A 22,873-nucleotide genomic window follows, 5' to 3' on the forward strand; every position below is an offset into this window, starting at 1 on the left:
CAATCTCCTTTGTTTAAACACAAAACAGTAGTATTTGATTTTACTTTCTCACCCTCCATTTGTATTTTAAATTCCACCATATTGTGATCGCTCCTTCCGAGAGGATCCCTAACTATGAGATCATGAATCAATCCTGTCTCATTACACAGGACACGAGCTAGGACCACTTGTTCCCTCATAGGTTCCACTACATACTGTTCTAGGAAACTATTGCGGATACATTCTATAAACTCCTCCTCAAGGTTGCCTTGACCGACCTGGTTAAACCAATCGACATGTAGATTAAAATCCCCCATGATAACTGCTGTACCATTTCTACATGCATCAGTTATTTCTTTGTTTATTGCCTGCCCCACCATAACGTTACTATTTGGTGGCCGATAGACTACTCCTATCAGTGATTTTTTCGCCTTACTATTCCTGATTTCCACCCAAATGGATTCAACCTTATCCTCCATAGCACTGATGTCATCCCTTACTATTGCCCGGATGTCATCCTTAAATAACTGAGCAACACCACCTCCCTTACCATCCACTCTGTCCTTCCGAATAGTTTGATACCCTCGGATATTTAACTCCCAGTCGTGACCATCCTTTAACCATGTTTCAGTAATGGCCACTAAATCAAAGTAATTCACGATGATTTGTGCCATCAACTCATTTACTTTATTCCGAATACTATGAGCATTCAGGTAAAGTACACTTATGTTGTTTTTTTTATCTCTGTTTTGAATCTTAACATCTTCAGTTTTACGCCTTTTAGTATTACTGGGCCTATTCACTGAGCTCCCCTCAGTCACTGTACCTTGTACTGTCGCCCTTTTTGATTTTTGACTATGTCTTCTCAGCCTTGCATTTTTCCCCTTACTTCCTTTTGCTTCTGTCCCTGTTTTACGACCTTCCAACTTCCTGCATCGGTTCCCATCCCCCTGCCACATTAGTTAAAAGGCTCCCCAACAACTCTAGCAAACACTCTAGGACATCGGTTCCAGTCCTGCCCAGATGCAAACCGTCCGGTTTGTACTGGTCCCACCTCCCCCAGAACCGGTCCCAGTGCCCCAGGAATTTTAATCCCTCCCTCTTGCACCATGTCTCGAGCCACGCATTCATCCTATCTATCCTGACAGTCCTACTCTGACCAGCTCGTGGCACTGGCAGCAATCCTGAGATTACTACCTTTGAGGTCCTACTTTTTAGTTTAACTCCTAGCTCCCTGAATTCCGCTTGTAGGACCTCATCCCGTTTTTTACCTATATTGTTGGTTCCTATGTGCACCACGACAGCTGGCTGTTCACCCTCCCCCCCCCCCCAGAATGTCCTGCAGCCGCTCCGAGACATCCTTGACCCTTGCACCAAGGAGGCAACATACCATCCTGGAGTCTCGATTGCATCCACAGAACCGCCTGTCTATTCCCCTTACGATCGAGTCCCCTATCACTATAGACCTGCCATTTTTCTTCCTGGCCTGCTGTGCAGCAGAGCCAGCCACGGTGCCATGAACCTTGCTGCTGCCTACCCCTGGTGAGCCATCTCCCCCAACAGTATCCAAGGCGGTATATCTGTTTTGCAGGGAGATGACCGCAGGGGACACCTGCACTGCCTTCCTACTCTTGCTCTGTCTTTTGGTCACCCATTTGCTATCTCCCTCAGTAACTTTAACCTGCGGTGTGACCAACTCGCTAAACGTGCTTTCCACGACCTCCTCAGCATCGCGGATACTCCAAAGTGAGTCCATCCGCAGCTCCAGAGCCGTCAAGCGGTCTAACAGGAGCTGCAACTGAACACACTTCTTGCACGTGAAAGAGCCAGGGACAGTGGACGTGTCCCTGAGCTCCCACATCACACACGAGGAGCATGACACGGGTCTGGGATCTCCTGCCATGTCTTAAACCCCAGGTAAACTTATACAACTACAATTTCAAAATAAAAATAAATAAATTAGACAATGAAAAGAAAAACTACCTACCAGTCAGTTACCAGGGTTAAAAGCACCTCCTCCCCACCCAGCTTCGAATTCCCACCTAACTTCAAATTCCCAAACTCACTCTTGGTCGTGCCTCACTCTGGCTGTGTCTTCTCTGGCTCACTTGGAGAACTCACCCAGGGTCTTAGATGCTCCCTGGTTCACTCCCTGCAGATTAAAAGTCACAGGCCAGAAGAAGGAGAGAACACAAAACAGTAGAGAAAAAGCACCTTCTCCCACTCTGCACCGAATTACCTCACTGCACCAAATTACCAAGTTCCAACTTCCCACTCTGGATGTGCAACCTTCCTGGAGGTTGCTGACCTGAACGCCCGCGCATACGCCCCCGGCCGCGCAGCAACACCCGGTGCTCATGGCACGTGCCACTCACGTCCTCCGTGGACCCCGACCCCCCCCCCCAGCCTGCGCTGCGGGTCGCTCCGACAAACAAGCGGGGCCCCATTGCTATTTTTGTGGTCTGTCCAAACACCCCCGCCCGCGCTGCCCGGCCCGCTCCGCTCTGTGCAAGAAGGGCCACTACGCGGTGGTCTGCCAGACCAAGTACGGTCGGTGCTGTTCCGCGCAGCGACCGCGGATCGCCCGCCCCCCCGGGCCCCCCCAGGGTCACACGCCGTGCACCAACATCTCCGGCCCAGCTCCCGCAACTGCCCCACGGTCCTCCCGACACTCACTCCCAGCTGCCCCTACCGGCCCACAGACACCGCTGACACTGCCCCCAGCCGCCACGAGGTTCCCACGGGCGCTGCCATCTTGGGCCTCGGACGCCATGTGCGGGCCATGGGCGCCGCCATCTTGGGGCCCAGGCTCCACGTGCGGGTCCTGGGCGCCGCCACCTTAGGACCCCGACTCCACATGCGGGTCCTGGGCGCCGCCATCTTGGGCCAACACGGAAGGCCCTGCAAGCGATTACTCTGCCACTGAGGATGATCTGGAACTCTCACCACGACTGGCTTCCATCAAACTCGACCAGTCGCGACCACGCACGCTCGCCAAGACTACGACAACGGTCCAGCTCAACGGACACAAAACGAGATGCCTGCTGGACTCCGGGAGCACGGAAAGTTGTGTCCACCCCAACACGGTATGACGCTGCGCACTCCCCATCCACACAGTTAAGCATAAGATTGAATTGGCCTCGGGTTCGCACTCCGTCCAAATCACCGGGTGTGCGTCTTCAAAAACTTCAAACTCCTCATCCTCCCCCGTCTATGCGCTCCGGCACTCTTGGGCCTGGATGTCCAGTGCAACCTGCAGAGCTTGACCTTTCAATTCAGCGGCCCTATTCCCCCTCTTACTGTTTGCAGCCTCGCGTCCCTCAAAGCGGACCCCCCCTTCATTGTTTGCTAATCTCACCCCAGATTGTAAACCTGTCACCACTAGGAGCAGATGATACAGTGCCCAAGACTGGACCTTCATCGGGTCTGAGGTCCAGAGTCTCCTTAAGGAAGGAGTTATCGAGGCCAGCAACAGTCCCTGGCGAGCCCAAGTGCTGGTAGTTCGGACTGGGGAGAAAAACCGGATGGTCATTGATTACAGTCAGACCATCAACAGGTTTACGCTGCTGGACGCGTATACTCTCCCCCGTACTTCCGACCTGGTTAACAGGATCGCGAAGTACAAAGTCTTTTCCACGGTGGACCTTAAGTCCGCCTACCACCAGCTCCCCATCCGCGCGAGTGACCAAAAGTACACCGCGTTTGAGGCAGATGGGCGCCTCTACCACTTCCTCAGGGTTCCATTCGGTGTCACAAATGGAGTCTCGGTCTTCCAACGGGAGATGGACCGAATGGTCGACAAGTACGGATTACGGGCCACCTGCCCGTATCTCGATAACGTCACCATCTGCGGCCACAACCAGCAGGACCACGACATCAACCTCCAAAAATTCCTCCAAACCGCAAAACTCCTCAATTTAACTTACAATAAGGATAAGTGCGTGTTTAGCACCGACCGTCTAACCATCCTTGGCTACGTAGTGCGTAACGGAGTGATAGGCCCCGATCCCGAATACATGCTCCCCCTCCCCAACTCCCTCAAATCCCTCAAACGCTGCCTGGGCTTCTTCTCATATTACGCCCAGTGGGTCCCCAACTACACCGACAAAGCCCGCCCCCTCATCCAGTCCACCTCCTTTCCCCTGTCGATGGAGGCCCGCCAGGCCTTTAGCCGCATCAAAGCGGATATTGCAAAGGCCACGATGTATGCTATCGACAAGTCCCTCCCATTCCAGGTCAAGAGCGACGCGTCTGACGTAGCTCTGGCGGCCACCCTGAACCAAGCGGGCAGACTCGTGGCCTTCTTTTCACGAACCCTCCACGCTTCCGAAATCCGCCATTCCTCGGTGGAAAAGGAGGCACAGGCCATAGTCGAAGCTGTGCGATATTGGAGGCACTATCTGGCCGGCAGGAGGTTTACCCTCCTCACAGACCATCGGTCAGTAGCTTGTATGTTCGACAATGCACAGAGGGGCAAGATCAAGAACGACAAGATCTTGCGGTGGCGGATCGAGTTGTCCACGTACAACTACGATATCTTGTATCGTCCTGGGATATGAGCCTTCTGATGCCCTATCCCGCGGTACCTGCGCCAGCGCGCAAATTGACCGCCTCCGCTCCCTCCACACGGACCTTAGCCATCCAGGGGTCACCCGTTTCTACCATTTTAATAAGACACGCAACCTGCCCTACTCCGTTGAGGAAGTCAGGACTGTCACCAGGGACTGCCACGTCTGCGCCGAGTGCAAACCGCACTTCTGCCGCACCGAACGAGCGCATCTGATCAAGGCATCCCGCCCCTTCGAACGTCTCAGTATAGACTTCAAGGGTCCCCTCCCCTCCAACAACTGTAACACATATTTCTTGAGTGTTATCAACGAATACTCCCGCTTCCCTTTTGCCATTCCCTGTCCCGACATGACCACAACAACCGTCATAAAGGCCCTCCTATCCATCTTCTCCCTGTTCGGTTACCCCGCGTACATCCACAGCGACCGGGGGTCCTCCTTTATGAGTGACGAACTGCGTCAATTCCTGCTCAGCAGGGGCATAGCCTCTAGCAGGACGACTAGTTATAACCCCTGGGGTAACGGTCAGGTCGAGCGGGAGAATGTGCCATTTGGAAGGCCATCCTGCTGGCCCTATAGTCCAGAGATCTCCCTATTCCCCGTTGGCAAGAAGTCATCCCCGACGCCCTGCATTCAATCCGGTCTCTCCTCTGTACTACCACTAATCAAACACCTCATGAACGTCTTCTCGTTTTCCCCAGGAAGTCGTCCTCAGGATCTCCTCTCCCGACCTGGCTGGCCATCCCCGGGCCCATCTTGCTCCGGAAGCAGGTGCGGGTGCACAAGTCCGACCCGTTAGTTGAGCGAGTCCAGTTACTCCACGCCAACCCGCAGTATGCGTACGTGGAGTATCCCGATGGTCGGCAGGATACGGTCTCGCTTCGGGACCTGGCACCCGCTGGCGTGCGGCCTTCTCCCCCTACATCAATGGCCCCCAACCCCAATTCCCCCCAGCGCCCCCCGCGTCCCCACGACCCAGCGCACATGCCCCCTCTCCCCCGATCACAGCGTCTCCACCACCGGCCCGGGGTACGGGGACACGTCTATGACCGACGCTCCCGGATGCAAGGACGATCATCGGCCCGACGTCACCGGCTCCACTGCGACGGTCCTCTAGAACACCACAGGCACCCGACAGGCTGATCATGTCCATCTGATGCGGCCATGGGACATTTTGGACTTTGTTGTTATTCCGTTGCACCTTAAGTAGTAGTATTGTTTCTTTTGCCATGAGCCAGTGGGCAGCCCACCTTTCTCGATTTTCGCTGCTCATACCACCAGTCCTCGGACCCCCTCTCCCCCCCCCCTCTCTTTTCCACTTACACACCCCCCCGCCTTCTTTCTCCACAAGGGGTGAATGCGGTGGTATGAATGTGAGCACTGCCATTGGTGCAGAGCATGGGTTTCCCATTGGCTCTGGCTGGTCATGTGCCTCTCGTCCGATTGGCTGGGACTAGTCATGTGACTGCTCACCAATTGGTCGAGAGGCAAGTAGACCATGCCTCCGAGGCGGGGTATAAGTACCCAGAGTTCCCGGCGGTCGGCCTTACTCTGTAGTCGACCACCGGGCTAACAACTAGCTGATTAAAGCCACAGTTCGGATCCTAATCGTATCTTGAGTCCAATTGATGGTACATCACTCTCTCACTCAGACTCACTCGCACTCTCACTCAGACTTGAACCACTCGCTGTGCGAAAGTTTTTCTCACATCACCTATGCTTCTTTGGCAAATAATGCATTTGGAAGGTCTAATACAGGTGGAAAATATACAGTAAATGGCAGAACGCTTAAGAATATTGACAGGCAGAGGGATCGAGGTGTTCAGGTCCACAGGTCACTGAAAGTGGCAATGCAGCTGGAGAAGGTAATCAAGAAGATATATGGCATGCATGCCTTTATTAGCTGGGGCATTGAGTTTAAAAATTGGCAAGTCATGCTGCAGCTGTATAGAACCTTAGGCGACACTTGGAATGTAGTGTTCACATTACCAGAGTGCAGGCTTTGGAGAGGGTACAGAAGAGGTTTACCAGGCTGTTGGCTGGTATGAATGGCATTAGCTATGAGGAGATGTCAGATAAACTTAGGGCGGAATTCTCCGCTCCCAGGAAAATCTTGACATTTATCTTGACAAATAAATGAATAGGATGGGGATATAGGGACATGGATCCAGGAAAATTAGAAGGTTTTAGGTTAGACAAGCAGCATAGTTGGCGCAGGCTTGTAGGGCCGAAAGGCCTGTTCCTATGTTGTACTTTTCTTTATTCTTTTGTTCATGGAATAACTCCTCCATTGCTGCTATATAGCAGCGCAAATGTATTAAATCGAAAGATGAAAGAAGCGCTCAGATCAATCGCAGTGTGGAGCGTGCTTACAATAGTAGTCCTACAACCAATTTGTCAAGTCTCATCTTGCATAAATTGCTCACTCGATTGTGGTGCTGTGCCTCAGTTTTGCATAATCAGTACACTTGGAAATGAATATTGGCACAAACTTAGGTCTCCTACACTCTTGAGAAATTATTCAGCCAATTTTGTATCCAAGTCGGACTTGCGCTTTTATTCCATGAACTGTAACTTTTCTCACAAGTCTGTTGTGTGGCACTGTATCGAATGCCTTTTGAAGTCCATCAACAGCATTACCTTCATCGACCCTTTCTGTTACCGCCTCAAAAATCTCCAGCAGGTTAATTAAACATGATTTCCCCTTTTAATATATGGCTGTGATTTACTGACCAACCCACTGCGTGTTTTCTGGCAATGGAGGCACCCCTCGTCCCCGGGAAACTCGTGCGCAGCATGGTACCAGAATATCCCACCTGTGTGAACAGCCGGTAGATCGCGGCCAATGCCTCATACACTGGGAACACCTGTCAGGAAGTCAAGTATGAAGCCAAGAGGCAGCACATATTTTAATTCACCCTCATGCTTTTCCATCTCTGAGTATCTGCTAAATGTCTCACATGAGCTCCATCCCAGGAGAAAAATGATAATTTCCCGATTGTGCTTCCAGGAAGAGATTCACCCACTGAAAGCATGGCGTGATTTACTGGTCGCATTGCACTGGAATTGGGACAGGATATGGACAGTAGATTCCGCGAGAGGCTTCTGGGATTCCCAACGGTTATTACACCTTACGAGATCTAACGGCATCTCGCGAGACTTTGTGATCTGGACCCCACTCGTAATGGGATTTAAACTAATTGGGAACAAAGTCCTATAGCGATGCCAGACCTCATGCACCGAGAATCACAATGGTATGAAACGGCACTTGCATTAGATAGGGAGCCTCAGTGGGGAACGCACGGCCAAGGCCACATACAACCCCGTTTTATGCACTGAGGAACTCTGCTCACCAGAACTCTTCAGTGTAGCGAGAGATCGGGACTCTGATCTCTGGAGCCGCCAAAGTGATCCTCGAAACCCCCAAGCACCATGTCTCTCCGCACCCGCCCCATTTAAAAATGTCGTCCCGATCACTTTCTGCACTGACGGGCGGAGCTCCTCAATGCAGGAAATGCGACTGCCTGCGGTCTAAGCGGGACGTACCCCGCTGCGGCTTGAAAGAAGATAGATTGCCGTTAATGCCGGGAGCTACCCTTCTCATTCCTCCCAGAACGGACTGTTATTTGTTTGTTAGATCATTTCCGAAATGTGAGTATGAAAACCTATTATTAAATGACTATTTTAAAACTAGCCAGCCTTCAGAACAGTGACCACGACACCACACAACCCTGCCATGCCAATCTCTGCAAGACGTGCCAGATCATCGACATGGATACCACCATTACACGTGAGAACACCACCCATCAGCTATGCGGTACATACTCGTGCGACTCGACCAACATTGTCTACCTCATACGCTGTAGGAAAGGATGTCCCGAAGTGTGGTACATTGGCGAGACCATGCAGACGCTACGACAACGAATGAACGGACATCGCGTGACAATCACCAGGCAGGAATGTTCCCTTCCAGTCGGGGAACACTTCAGCAGTCAAGGGCATTCAGCCTCTGATCTCCGGGTAAGCGTTCTCCAAGTCGGCCTTCAGGACGCCCGACAACGCAGAATCGCTGAGCAGAAACTTATAGCCAAGTTCCGCACACATGAGTGCGGCCTCAACCGGGACCTGGGATTCATGTCGCATTACATTCATCCCCCACCATCTGGCCTGGGCTTGCGAAATCCTACCAACAGTCCTGGCTTGAGACAATTCACACCTCTTTAACCTGGGGTTACCCCTAACTCTGGATCTGTAAAGATTTAATCACCTGCTAATGCTTGCATTCTAAGCATTGTCTGGCATCTTTGAATTTGTCTATATATATGTTTCTGGAACATACCTCTTCATTCACCTGAGGAAGGAGCAGTGCTCCGAAAGCTAGTGTTTGAAACAAACATGTTGGACTTTAACCTGGTGTTGTAAGACTTCTTACTATTTTAAAACTGTAGAGAGCACTGAAACTTCCAAAATGAGCGTTTACAAAATGAAGTTCCTACCCATCTAAATACTGCAAACAAGAGTGAAAAGCAGTTTCTATTAGGAGCAGAACCGTCAATGAGACACATTGAATGTTAGGAGACTAAGGCAGGCCAGCAGCACGGTTTAATTCCTGTACCAGCCTCCCCAAACAGGCGCCGGAATGTGGCGACGAGGGACTTTTCACAGTAACTTCATTGAAGCCTACTCGTGACAATAAGCGATTTGCATTTTCATTTCATTTTCATTTAGTTTTGTCAAGAGCAGCTGATTTGATAAAAATATTGTGCAATGATTTGAGTGTTCATACGCCAAACGGAAATGTTAATTAGATTTGACAGTTGTAACTTAAGTCGGCAGGGAAAAGGGTAGTAAAACCTGGGTGTTCTGTTTAACCATTTGCTCTTATACTTGTTGTATGTTGATTGTTAAACTCGCTGAACATTTTTGAGATGATCCTTGAATTATATTATTCTTTGCTTGTTTATTGTAAAAATCTCTCATTCTGTTTGTGTCCCCAGCTGCTGAAGACAGTCCCACAGACAATAGGGTGTTAGTCCCCGAGCAGGATTCTTCAACAAAACCGCCCACGCTGCTGCCCGCTAAAAAGGCTGTAGCTTTCCACTGTGACATTGAGGAAACCTCTGCAAAACAACAATCCCATCCGAAACAACCCCCTGCCCTACCTCCCAAACCACTAACAAGGATCGCCAACCACATAGCTGGTAAGTTTCTTTCATTTGAGTTGCATTATTTAGTGTTCCTTCCAGGTACAGTAAGTCTGAAATGGACAAAGATGAAAAAATTACATATCCTGTTGTAATTTAGAACATTTGTGGAACTGTTTTCTCTTTCAGTAGTACCTTGTATGCAAACCTTAGCCGAGATTCTCCGAACCCCAGGCTGGGCCGGAGAATCCCTAGTGGGAGGCGCGAATCCCGCCCCCGCGCCAGCTGCCCCATTCTCCGGCACCTTTTTTCGGGTGGCGGCAGGGTTCCAGCCACGGCAGTCTGGGACCGTTGACAGCGGCCTCCAGGGGATTCTCCGGGCCCCGATGGGCCAAGCGACCGTCCAATTTTTGGCCAGTCCCGCCGGCGTGAATTACTCGCATCACGCACGGCGGGACCTGGCAGGTGAGTATGCGGGGCAGTCCTCAGGGGGGAATGGGCGGTTCCATCTCCGGGGGGGGGGGGGGGGGGGCGCACCCACAGTGGCCTGGCCTGCGGTCGGGGCCCACTGATCTGCGAGCGGGCTTGTTCCGTGGGGGGGCTTCTTTCCTCCGCACGGGGCCCCTGTCAGGGGTCCGCCATATTGCCCGGGGCCAGGGCGGAGAAGAGAACCCCTGCGCATGCGCGGAAATACACCGGCCAGTCTGAGCTGAAATATGCCAGCCGGTCTGCGCATGTGCAAGATCATGCCAGCCATTCTGCGCACACGCAAACTTGCGCTGTCCCTTCAGCGCCGGCTAGTGCGGCGGCAACACCTCCGGCATCCCCCTAGCCCCCGAAAGTTCAGAGAATTCCTTACTTTTGGCGGCTGTTGATGCCGGAGTGGTTGGCGCCGGTTTTCCCACCGCCGTGGGGACTTAGTCCCCAAAAGGGAGAATCCTGGCCAATATACGCCCAATCCAGGAGCTGTTTCTTTTTTCGACTGTGTACAAGCAATAGTTAAACTTCTTGTCGTAATTTACTTAATAAATTGAATGTGCCTTCACACAACACTCGTGCTCTTCAAGATGTTACCACATCAGTCAAACATTTTTACACAGAGGCCAATAATAATCTTCTGTTTTTAACACTTAATTGAAGTGTTGGTTCTGGCACTCAAGTTTTATGATTTTTAAAAAAATTAATCTCTGGGATATGGGCATCGCTGGCTCGGCCAGCATCTATTGACCATCTCCAGTTGTGCTTGAGAAAGTATTGGTGTGCTGCCTTCTTGAACCGTTGCAATCCCTGGAGGTGTAGATAAATCCATTGGGCTGTCGGCGAGGAAGTTGCAGGATTTTGACCCAGCCACAGTGAAGAAACGGTGATGTGGTTCTGTTCTTAGATGGCATCAGTAGTACTTCACACGTACGCAATTTACAATGCTGCACACGTCTCATTGATATAACCTCTTCTGGCAGTATCTGTCTGCATAAAGTCTGAATTAACCAATCTCTCGCGACTTTTACAGTATACTGAAATCATGTTACTAATGCTTGATTAATTTTCAGGTACCAAAATCATCTATGCATTTATCTGAGAGTTCTAACTTCCCGATCTCTCGAATTAATAAAAAATGGTCTACAATTAGACACATATTAAATGGCTTATGAGAGTAAATAATTAGCGGAAAAGATTTCAGCAACTGAATAGAGCCCGAAGCTTGAAATAAATCCACTATGTTTTCCAACACCCTATATTGAATTATTCCAGCACCCTATATTGAATTATTCCAGCACTCCAAGATTGATTACTTCACATGTGTGTAAGTATATAATTACTTTTTTCAAGCTATGTTCAAAAAGCTGATGGCGACCATGATTCCCTTTCAGCTGAGCTGTGGCTGTGCAATGTTTTTATTTCTAGAGTCCAATTTAAGGTAGTGCGTTTGAAGCCTGGGAAACAAACGTCATGGGCTGATCTCCGGTCCCCCAGTTGCATGTTTCTTGGTGGCAGGAGGCGGCATGCCATTCGCTGCTGACGGGATTCCCTGGACCGACTTCTGTGATATTGAGGCAGAGTGCCTGCGCCGTCGTGAACGCCGTCGTGTTTCATGATGGCGCAAAACGGCCTTGGGCACGATCGATTCAGGCCCTGAAAAGGAGCCAGCAGCGGGGCCGCGAGAAATGCGGTGGGCGTCGTACCAGAGCAGCAGCAACATCACGTGACACCAGGCTGATGCCATGCTGCATCATTTAAAGTGCGCGATCCGCTCACAGGACCCAAAGGATCGAGATGGCTGAGCCTCGCAGTGCCGCTCCCAGGTTCCGGGACAGTGACCTCGAGACACTGCTGGACACTGTAGAAGAGCGCAGTGCCATCGTGTGCCCAAGACATGGGCACCGGCAACCATCCAGCACTGTGAAGCACGGCTGGCGTGAGGTGGGCACCGTGGTTAGCTCTCTGGGACACACCCCCCACTCTGGAGACCAGTGCCGAAAGAAGCTCCATGACCTCACGAGGGTTGCCAGGGTAAGGACCCCGAGGGATCTCCCAGGCCACACCCCACCCCTCCCTCCCCCCCACCACGTCTCGCGGGAATCCCCTGATGTGTTGGGTATGCTGGGTCTGCGAGGACTGCGTTTACCAGAGCGGTGAGAGTGACAGGCTACCAACACTTGTAGAAGTACAACTCTATTTTATTTAACGATGAGCTGTTAAACATACTTGCACTGTGGGTTGACACTATGTTAGGTTAACTGGTGACCTGAGGCTAACCTGACCAGACTATACTGCTAGCACATGGTAGATGTTTGTGTTGCTGATCACGGGCTCTCGCTGTCTCAGAGGCTGCATCCCGAGAGAGCGGGAAAACTAGTGCCCTCTGGTTTTATCATGGCCGTGTCCTGTCAGGTCATTGGCTGCTGTGTTCTGTGGTGTTGATTGGTCTTTCAGTGTGTCAGTCAGTGTCTGGCTATGCTTGTGTACATATTATGACATCCCCCTGCCCACGCAGGAGGGGGGGTTTGGGGACACCACATTGTACCTGACCCACATGGGCATCAACCCCCCCCCCCCCCCTTGAGAGCTGCCATGGCGTGCTGCCCAGTGTCCCCCACCCAATCATAATGTTGCCAACATCTGCGCGTCTTGATGCTGACCGCCTAATTCTGATGCTCCCCCCACCGTCTCCCACCCCTCCAGGATAAGACTGCTCACGGCAGCACGGTAGCATGGTGGTTAGCATAAATGCTTCACAGCTCCAGGGTCCCAGGTTCGATTCCCGGCTGGGTCACTGTCTGTGTGGAGTCTGCACGTCCTCCCCGTGTGTGCGTGGGTTTCCTCCGGGTGCTCCGGTTTCCTCCCACAGTCCAAAGATGTGCGGGTTAGGTGGATTGGCCATGCTAAATTGCCCGTAGTGTCCTAAAAAGTAAGGTTAAGGGGGGGAGTTGTTGGGTTACGGGTATAGGGTGGATACGTGGGTTTGAGTAGGGTGATCATTGCTCGGCACAACATCGAGGGCCGAAGGGCCTGTTCTGTGCTGTACTGTTCTATGTTCTATGTACAACCAACATGTGCGTACAAGAACCAGAGAGGGATCACCTGTGCTGCACCCCCTCACCGTCCATGAGCAGAGGGCTCTGCACCTCGCTGGGAAGCCACCACCCGGGAGGTGGCGCCATGCCAGAGCGGAGGCGCACAACCAAGTGAGACACCCCTGCCTTGGCTATACCCCCTCAGCCTGTCACCTCCCCCCCCCCACCCCCTCACACTGCACCTCCTACCACTGCCCCCAAGCACCCCCCTTTCAACCCCCCCAACCCCCTTGACACTCCACCCACTCACACTGCCCCAAGCCCCCCCTTCTCCTCCTAGCCCCTCCCTGACACTCCACCCCCTCACACTGCCCCCAAGCCCCCCCTTAGAACCCACCCCCTCACACTTCCCCCTCCACCCCCTAACCCCCCCCCCCCCGACACTCTACCCCCTCACACTGCCCCCTCCACCCCCTCACACCCGACTCCACGTGTCCAACGATGCATGCCTCATTGTCTTCCCCAGGGCCTGGAGCCGATCGTCCAGTGACGTCCCGGGCAAGCCCCCACCGTCCAGCTGCAAGCTCATCTGCCCCCACAGACGCACGGCAAAGGGGCAAAGGAAGCTGGACAGGAGGGCCCTCCTCTGTGGCTGGGGCACTGGAGGGGGATGCACAGAGGATGGACAGACAGGACGGACAGTCAGTACACTGATGGCCGTAAGTCGGACGAGGAGCGAGCTACGAGCCAGGACAGTGACAGTGACGGAGGGATGACAGGGACTCTGGACAATGACGCACTGAGGACGGCCAGATAGTCGACGGACACACCGGACACGGCACCTAACATGGGCCGCGGACTAGTTGCATCGGTCCAAGGATCGACACACGAGACCCCAGACCTGGGGACAAATGATGAGCTCAGGTTTGCGGCACTGCTGTCCACCATTGCAGACACACTCACCTCAGTTGGGCACATAAGTGATTAGGCTTCGGGGTCACTGACTGGTGCGCACCACACAGCCAAACCGGTACAGCAGGTGGAGCTTGTCGGTCGCAGGACAGCTCAGGCCCAGCACCCAGCTGCCGCCCAGACGGTTCCCGGATTCCTGGACTTACTAGACCCACTCACAGACCAGATGCATTTGGAAACCCAGAAGTGGACAATAGGATGACGGCCAGCTTCCAGCATCTGCAGACGCAGTTGGAGGAGTCCATCTGAATCCAAGAACAGGGAGTGGTGCCGGTCATGGCTGCCACCCAGGCTGACACCACACGGGTGGCGCCCGTGGTGGGGGCAATGGGGGTAACGGTTTCTGCAATGGGTCTGGTTCTGCAAGGCGTGGGGCTTGATGTGCATGCGTCATCCGTGGTTCAGGACAGAGCTGCTCTCTCACAAGCAGCCATGCGCCAGAGCCAGCTGGACATTGCCGCCACTCTCCGGGGTCTGGCCCAGACTCAGCAGGCCATAGGCCTGTCCCAGAAGGCCATCGCTGAGAGCATCGGCGGCCTTGCCCACTTGCTGGACGGCGTCGCATAATCTCAGCGGGACGTTGTGCAGTCCCTGACAGGGGTGGCACACTCCCTGAGCTCCATCGCTGGGAACGTTCAGACCCTGGTCGATTCCACGGCATGCCTCCAGGACTGGCAGCGCCAGGTGTCAGTGGTGCCATGGCGCCTGTCTCCACTTGTATTACCGTCCCATAGTGAGGTCCGGAGGCCACCGGGATCCCCGAGGGAGGAGGAGGTTCTGGTGCCCGTCCCGGTTACTACAGCAACAGAGGTCCCGGAACACTCGGACTTCTCCCGTTCCGTCCCTGGTGCATCTGGTGGGCAGCGGGCAGAGCAAGGTGGCACCACGTCATCCAGCACGCCCACCAAGCAGCCTGGCTCATCCAAGCCAGGACGCCCAGGAAATGCGCGCCGACGGGAACCAACGTCACAGGGCAGGAGTCTCAGCAGTCTGCCTCCACTCCTGCTGTACCGTCTGGGGAAACACCAAGACGTTGTGGTAGGGCCCGTAAGCCCAAGACGTTAGCCATGTAGTAAATTGGCATGGGTGCAGGGCACAGCTTAGTTGTAGGGGCTAGGGCACTTGTATGTGAGTGTCACTATTAAAGTCACTGTTCCACCAAACCTAGATGCCTCTGTGTTATGTCAGGTTCCTGAGGGGTCGTGAGGGGGATCGCGTAACGCTGGGGGCCGAAGTTCTGTACAACAGTGAGGCCAGGTATGTGTGTTGTGCCCCCCCCCCCCCCCCGCCACCCAGCACACCAACGCCAACTGCCCCACATGGCCATGTGGTGGATTGTTCATGACGCATCCAGGGACCACCGAGGTGGAGGGTTCAGATAAGGCCATGTATCAGACATTGTCTAGCGATCCAGAGCTCACAGCTCATCGCAGAGCGGGTTGTCATCATTCAACATGGCACTGACCACACCCGCTGACATAAACAACTGTGTTAAAACATTCACGGTGTGCCGCAGGTGTAAGGTGCTGTGAAAGTGGTGGTATGGGCGGTAGGGTTGTGCGATGGTGCAGGAAGTGGGGGGTGCTGGGCGGTGCGCGATCCATGGTGCAAGTGCCTTGCTCAGCGATGCCCTCCCCCTAGTTAGTGAAACGTGCAGTGATCAATGCCTCGCCTACTCGCTCTCCTAGGCGGTGTTGTCGTGCAGCCTCCCGGCCATATCCCACCCCCAGGTCGTGTCTCTTTCCGACCCCCCATATTCCTCCTCCTCCTCATTTGCAGAGGCTTCGCTGTCATCGGGCTCCTGTGCATCCTCCTCCAGGACATCACAATGTTGTGCAACACACAGCAGACCGCAACTATGCTCCTGACCCTGTCGAGGTGGTACTGCAGGGCCCCTCCAGAGCGGTCCAGACACCGGAATCTCATCTTCAGGAGGCCAAAGCCCATGCAACAATACCCCTGATTGCTGCATGGGCCACATTATAGCGGGTCTCCGTGTTGGCCTGTGGCCTCTGTATAGGCATCATCAGCCACGACCACAATGGGTAACCCCTGTCGCCCAGCAACCAGCCCCTCAGCCAGGGGGGGTGAGCCTTGAAAGTAGCGGGGATGAAAGAATGAACCAGTATGAAAGCATCATGCACGCTGCCAGGGCGCACACGTGCATTTTCTTCATGCGATGGTCGCAGACGTACCTGAATGTTCATCGAGTAGTTCCCCTTCCTGTTCAGGAAAACATCCCTGTTTTCCGAAGGTGGATGCATGGCGACGTGCACCCCATCAATCTCCCCCTGGACCATCAGCATCCCGGCCACGGAGGCGAATCCCTCTGCCCGGTCAGCCTGGAGTGCTAAATGAATATTTTTCGTCAGTATTCACACAGGGAAAAGACATTGTTGCCGAGGAGAATATTGAGATACAGCCTACTAGACTAGAAGGGCTTGAGATTCATAAGGAGGAGGTGTTAGCAATTCTGGAAAGCGTGAAAATAGATAGGTCCCCTGGGCCAGATGGGATTTATCCTAGGATTCTCTGGGAAGCTAGGGAGGAGATTGCTGAGCCTTTAGCTTTGATCTTTATGTTTTCATTGTCTACAGGAATAGTGCCAAAAGACTGGAGGATAGCAAATGTTGTCCCCTTGTTCAAGAAGGGGAGTAGAGACAACACTGGTAACTATAGACCAGTGAGCCTTACTTCTGTTGTGGGAAAAGTCTTGGAAAGGTTTACAAGAGATAGGATTTATAATAATCTAGAAAGGAATAATTTGATTAGGGATAGTCAACACGGTTTTGTGAAGGGGAGGTCGTGCCTCACAAACGTTATTGAGTTCTTTGAGAAGGTGACCAAACAGGTTCATAGAATTTACAGTGCAGAAGGAGGCCATTCAGCCCATCGAGTCTGCACCAGCTCTTGGAAAGAGCACCATACCCAAGGACAACACCTCCACCCTATCCCCATAACCCAGTAACCCCACCCAACACTAAGGGCAATTTTGGACACTAAGGGCAATTTACCATGGCCAATCCACCTAACCTGCAAATCTTTGGACGAGGGTACAGCAGTTGATGTGTATATGGATTTCAGTAAAGCGTTTGATAACGTTCCCCACAGTAGGCTATTTCAGAAAATACGGAGGCATGGGATTCAGGGTGATTTAACAGTTTGGACCAGAAATTGGCACGCTGTAAGAAGACAGAGGGCGGTGGTTGATGGGAAATGTTCAGCCTGGAATTCAGTTACTAGTGGTGTACCACAAGGATCTGTTTTGGGGCCACTGCTGTTAGTCATTTTTATAAATGACCTGGAGGAGGGCGTAGAAGGATGGGTGAGCAAATTTGCAGATGACACTAAAGTCGGTGGAGTTGTGGACAGTGCGGAAGGATGTTGCAGGTTACAGAGGGGCATAGATAAGCTGCAGAGATGGGCTGAGAGGTGACAAATGGAGTTTAATGCAGAAAAGTGTGAGGTGATTCATTTTGGAAGGAGTAACAGGAATACAGAGTACTGGGCTAATGGTAAGATTCTTGGTAGTGTGGATGAGCAGAGAGATCTCGGTGTCCATGTACATAGATTCCTGAAAGTTGCCACCCAGGTTGATAAGGTTGTATAGAAGGCGTACGGTGTATTAGCTTTTATTGAAATGAAATTAAAATCGCTTATTGTCACGAGTAGGCTTCAATGAAGTTACTGTGAAAAGCCCCTAGTCGCCACATTCCGCCGCCTGTCCGGGGAGGCTGGTACGGGAATTGAACCGTGCTGTTGGCCTACCTTGGTCTGCTTTAAAAGCCAGCGATTTAGCCCAGTGTGCTAAACCAGCCCCTATCGCTTATTGTCACGAGTAGGCTTCAATGAAGTTACTGTGAAAAGCCCCTAGTCGCCACATTCCGGCGCCTGTCCGGGGAGGCTGGTACGGGAATTGAACCGTGCTACTGGCCTGCTTGGTCTGCTTTAAAAGGCAGCGATATAACTCAGTGAGTATTGGTAGAGGGATTGAGTTTCGGAGCCATGAGGTCATGTTGCTGCTATACAAAACTCTGGTGCGGCCACATTTGGAGTATTGCATGCAGTTCTGGTCGCCGCATTATAGGAAGGATGTGGAAACATTGGAACGGCTGCAGAGGAGATTTACCAGGGTGTTGCCTGGTATGGAGGGAAGAGCTTATGAGGAAAGGCTGATGGACTTAAGGCTGTTTTCGTTAGAGAGAAGAAGGTTAAGGGCGGAATTCTCCGCTCCCCAAGCGGCGTGGGAGAATCGTGGGAGGGCCTCCCGACATTTTTTACGGTCCCCCTGGCGCCCCCGCTATCCTCCCCCCATCTTGGAAAAATCGGCGTTCGCCGTGATACTCCGAGCCCGATGGGCCGAGCGGCCGGCCCTTCACGCCCGTTTCACCACGGCAGCAACCACACCTGGTCGCTACATTCGTGAAACGTGCGCCGGATGCCCGTTTGGGGCATCCAGGGGCCCGATTGGGACGGGAGCACCGCGACTGTGCTCCGGAGGGGACAGGCCCACCGATCATCGGGTCTGCGTCCAAAATGGACGCACTCTTTCCCCTCCGCCGCCCGGCAAGATCAAGCTGCCACGTCTTGCCGGGTGGCGGTGGAGAAAGACGGCACCGTGCATGCGCGGGTTTGCGTCATCTGCGCGCTTATGTCATCCGCGCATGCGCGGGTTCCTCCGCATGCACGGATGACATCCGCGAAGCACCGTTCGTGCGTCTTTTCCGGCGGCCGAGGTCGCGGCCGGGAACGACAGGGGCCCGCTCCTAGCCCCCCGGTTGGGGGTGTATTAGGTGCGGGGAGCGGGCACCGAGGCCGTCGTGAACCTCGGCCGAGTTCACGACGGCCTCCGTGATTTTTGGAGCCGGCGGAGAATTCCGCCCTAAGAGGTGACTCAATTGAGGCATACAAGATGATCAAAGAATTAGATAGGGTGGACAGTGAGAGCCTTTTTTCTCGGATGGTGATGGCTAGCACGAGGGGCATTGCTTTAAATTGAGGGGAGACAGATGTTGGACAGATGTCAGAGGTAGGTTCTTTACTCAGAGAGTAGTAAGGGCGTGGAACAACCTGCCTGCAACAGTAGTGGACTCGCCAAAATTAAGGGCATTTAAATGGTTATTGGATAAACATATGGATGATAAGGGAATAGTGTAGATGGGCTTTAGAGTGGTTTCACAGGTCGGCGCAACATTGAAGGCCAAAGGGCCTGTACTGTGCTGTTATGTTCTATGTATCCGTCCACCACCCACTTCACCCCGTCCCTTCTCATTGCGGCGCCATGAGCCTCAGCCCATCACCATCACCTGCACTCTTTGCCACTGTCCTGCCATGGCAGGCCGGCTGGCATGTTGCTCCCACAGGTAACCTTGCCGGCCCTACCCCCTCTCCCACAGCATGGCTGCATCATTTCCCCCACCTCCTCCTTATCCCTCCCCCCTACTCCTTTCCCTCCCCCTCCTCCTTTCCCCACCCCCTCCTCCTTTCCCCACCCCCTCCTTTCCCCACCCCCTCCTCATTCCTCGACCCCCTCATTCCTCCTCCTTCCTCCACCCCCTCCTCCTTCCCCACCCCCTCCTCCATTCCCCACCTGCTCCTCCATTCCCCACTCCTGCCTCCACCCCCTGCTCCTTCCATCCTACCCCCCCCCCCCCCCAGCATGGCGGCATCCTTCACCCAGAACCCTCCCACCGCCCCCCCAGCACCGGCCGTGGATGTCACTTCCTTCTGCCTACGGTGAGGGCGGCCATTCACTTCCTTCCTCCACATCGTCAACCAGTCGTGACAAAAAAAAACATAATTGTCCCAATTTAGGGCAAACACATTCATGAACAACATTCCCATCCCCTCCAGCTTCCCACTTACCCCAGGGTCTTTTACAATATTTCTCACCTCAAAAGCCACCCTCTTATTGAGCAGCACTGCCAACCCCCCTCGTCTTCAACCCCAAATGGTGCACCTGCCTTACCCAGCCCTTCCTCAGCCTCGTCTGTTCCCCTAACTTCAGGTCTGTCTCCTGAAGAAACACAACATCTCCCTTCAAACCCCTTAAATGAGCGAAATCGCGAGACCTTTAAACTGGGTCATTCAAACCCTGAACCTTCTACGTAATTAACTGGGTAGGGGTCTCCCCACCCCTCCCCATTGCCGATCAACCAGAGCCCCACTTTAACCAGCTCCCCCAGGTCCATGCCTTGCTCACACTTCAGCCCTCCCCAAAGTGTCCGCCACCTTCCCCAACATAATGAACTGCGCCACACTAACTCCACCCATGTCAGCATTCTCCCCCCCCCACCATGAACAAAGAAAAAGAAAATCCAACCACCCCCTCCCCCATTCCCTCCACAGATTGGTTCCACACTTGACTCCCGTTACCTAGCTAGCCAGCTTGCATGGTGGCCCCACCTGAGACCACCACCTACCCTTACCCCCCCCCCCCCCCGAACCGCCCTTCTCCCGTAATTTTCCAAAAAACAGTAAAACGCACTTACACACTCTGCACCCAGGCACATTAAATACACCAAGCCGTCCAGTAAGCAGACCCAAATTCCCCATATTATCATCTCCCAAGTTCCATGTCCTCACACACCTCCCAGTCCATGGTCTCACATAAGTTGACTTGCCTCCTCCGGTGTGTCAATATAAAACCTTTGATTCTGGTGCGTGACCCACAGACGAGCAGGATACAACACCTGCAAACTTCTCTTGTTCCTTTGTCATGGGAATGTCACTTTAAGAAATGTTTGTCTGCTCAAGTGACAGGGCTAAATAGCTGTTTTTTAAAGCAGACCAAGGCAGACAGCAGCGCGGGTTCAGTTCCCGTACCAGCCTCCCCGAACTCGCGCCGGAATGTGGCAACTCGGGGATTTTCACAGTAACTTCATTTGAAGCCTACTTGTGACAATAAGCAATTTTCATTTCATTTTTTCATTTCATTTCATTTCAGTGATGTCAGAGTGTGGGTGGAGCTGAGCTCTGCTCTCCTTTTTAGTTTCGCTTTGAGAAAAAGGTTGGGCGTGTCTGTTTTTTTTAAAATTTAGATTAGCCAATTATTTTTTCCAATTAAGGGGCAATTTAGCGTGGCCAATCCACCTACTCTGCACATTTTTTTTTGGGTTGTGGGGGCGAAACCCACGCAGACATGGGGAGAATGTGCAAACTCCACACGGACAGTGACCCAGAGCCGGGATCGAACCTGGGACCTCAGCGCCGTGAGGCGGTTGTGCTAAGGCCACCATGCTGCCCTGCGTGTCTGTTTTTTGGTTTCGTTTTAGTGTTGGAGCTGAAGCCAGCCAAAGAAGGTGTAATTTCGATCTCTCTGCCATCTGAAGACTATCTCAAGATCATTTGGTGAATTCAGAGTGATAACTGCTTTTAGTAGAGAATTTAAACCTGATGTGCTTCTGCAAAAAGGATTTTTGTCTTATGGATGTTAAAAGGAAAGTTTAACGATTACATAGTGTTGTATTCTTTTGGGGCTGTATTTGAATTGATGGTTGCTAAGATGTTCACTGCATGTTTTAAAAAGGTTAACTGTGTTCATAGAATAAACAGTGTTTTGCTTTAAAAATTACTTTTAAATTTAGAACATAGAACAGTACAGCACAGAACAGGCCCTTCGGCCCTCGATGTTGTGCCGAGCAATGATCACCCTACAATTTCTGCTGCACCACACCTGTAGCGGGGGCCGTGTGCTCTCCATACCACAATCTAGTAAATGTCCTGGGTCAGGTGAACTCCATGATACACTTTGGGGTTCTCTAAACCCTGGCCCGTAACACCTTATAGTGGAATCCTTGATCTGATTGAAACCGTCCCGCCACTTGGCCAGTTCCGTACTCAAGCCCTGGTCAATGCTCAGCATGTTTTTTCAGGGTGTTCAGAGGAGATGTGCGTGGGAAGTTTTTGTACACAACGGATAGTAGAACTCGCTGCCAGAGGAGATGGTGGAAGCAGGCACGATAGTGATGTTTAAGGGGCGTCTTGACAAATACATGAATAGGATGGAAATAGAGAGATACGGATCCTGGATTTTGTATGATTTAGGTTAGACAGGCAGCATGGTCAGTGCAGGCTTGAAGGGCTTAAGGGCCTGTTCTTGTGCTATACTTTTCTTTGTTTCCTTCCCAGACGCAGTTTCCTGGGGCACCAATATCCTGTCTGGGAGGTTTGCTCGTGTCACTTGGGAGGATTTAAACTAATAAGGCAGTGGGTGGGAACCAGGGTGCTAGTTTAGAAGGTGTCATAACTGAAGGGGAAATAGAGAACAGAAATAATTGAATATCACCCTCAGGCAGAGCAAAAAAGGTCACAAGTGTGAGAAGGGAGGTGGTCAATGTCGGACTAAGGGTATTGTACCTAACTGCGCACAGTATATGGAACAAGGTAAATGAGCTTGTTGCGCACATTGAAATTGGCCGGTACAATATTGTGGGAATCACAGAGACATGGCTGCAAGGGGATCAGGGCTAGGATCTAAATATACAAGGATATGTGTCCTATTGAAAGGACAGGCAGATGGGCAAAGGCAGCGGGGTTGCATTGTTAATAAGGAACAAAGTTAAATCGATAGCACGGAGCGATATAGAATCAGAAGGGATAGAATCTCTGTGGGTAGAGTTGAGGAATCGCAAAGGTAAAAAGGCCCTGAGGGGAGTTGTTCAGGCCCCCTAGCAGTAGTCAGGATGTAAGGCAG

General features: G+C 52.4%; 1 protein-coding gene across 9 annotated transcripts in view; it reads left to right on the top strand.

Moving 5' to 3' along the window:
• phactr1 (phosphatase and actin regulator 1) overlaps positions 1-22,873 on the top strand; it is a 707,078-nt gene that overhangs the window by 448,576 nt on the left and 235,629 nt on the right. For all 9 annotated transcript variants that reach the window (XM_038797119.1, XM_038797115.1, XM_038797116.1 and 6 more), the window contains one exon: positions 9,545-9,748. In XM_038797119.1, the coding sequence (XP_038653047.1) occupies positions 9,545-9,748 (204 nt within the window). The remainder of the gene's footprint in view (positions 1-9,544; positions 9,749-22,873) is intronic.

The sequence above is a fragment of the Scyliorhinus canicula genome, chromosome 5, assembly GCF_902713615.1.
Source record: "Scyliorhinus canicula chromosome 5, sScyCan1.1, whole genome shotgun sequence".
In the NCBI taxonomy this organism is placed as follows: Eukaryota; Metazoa; Chordata; class Chondrichthyes; order Carcharhiniformes; family Scyliorhinidae; genus Scyliorhinus; species Scyliorhinus canicula.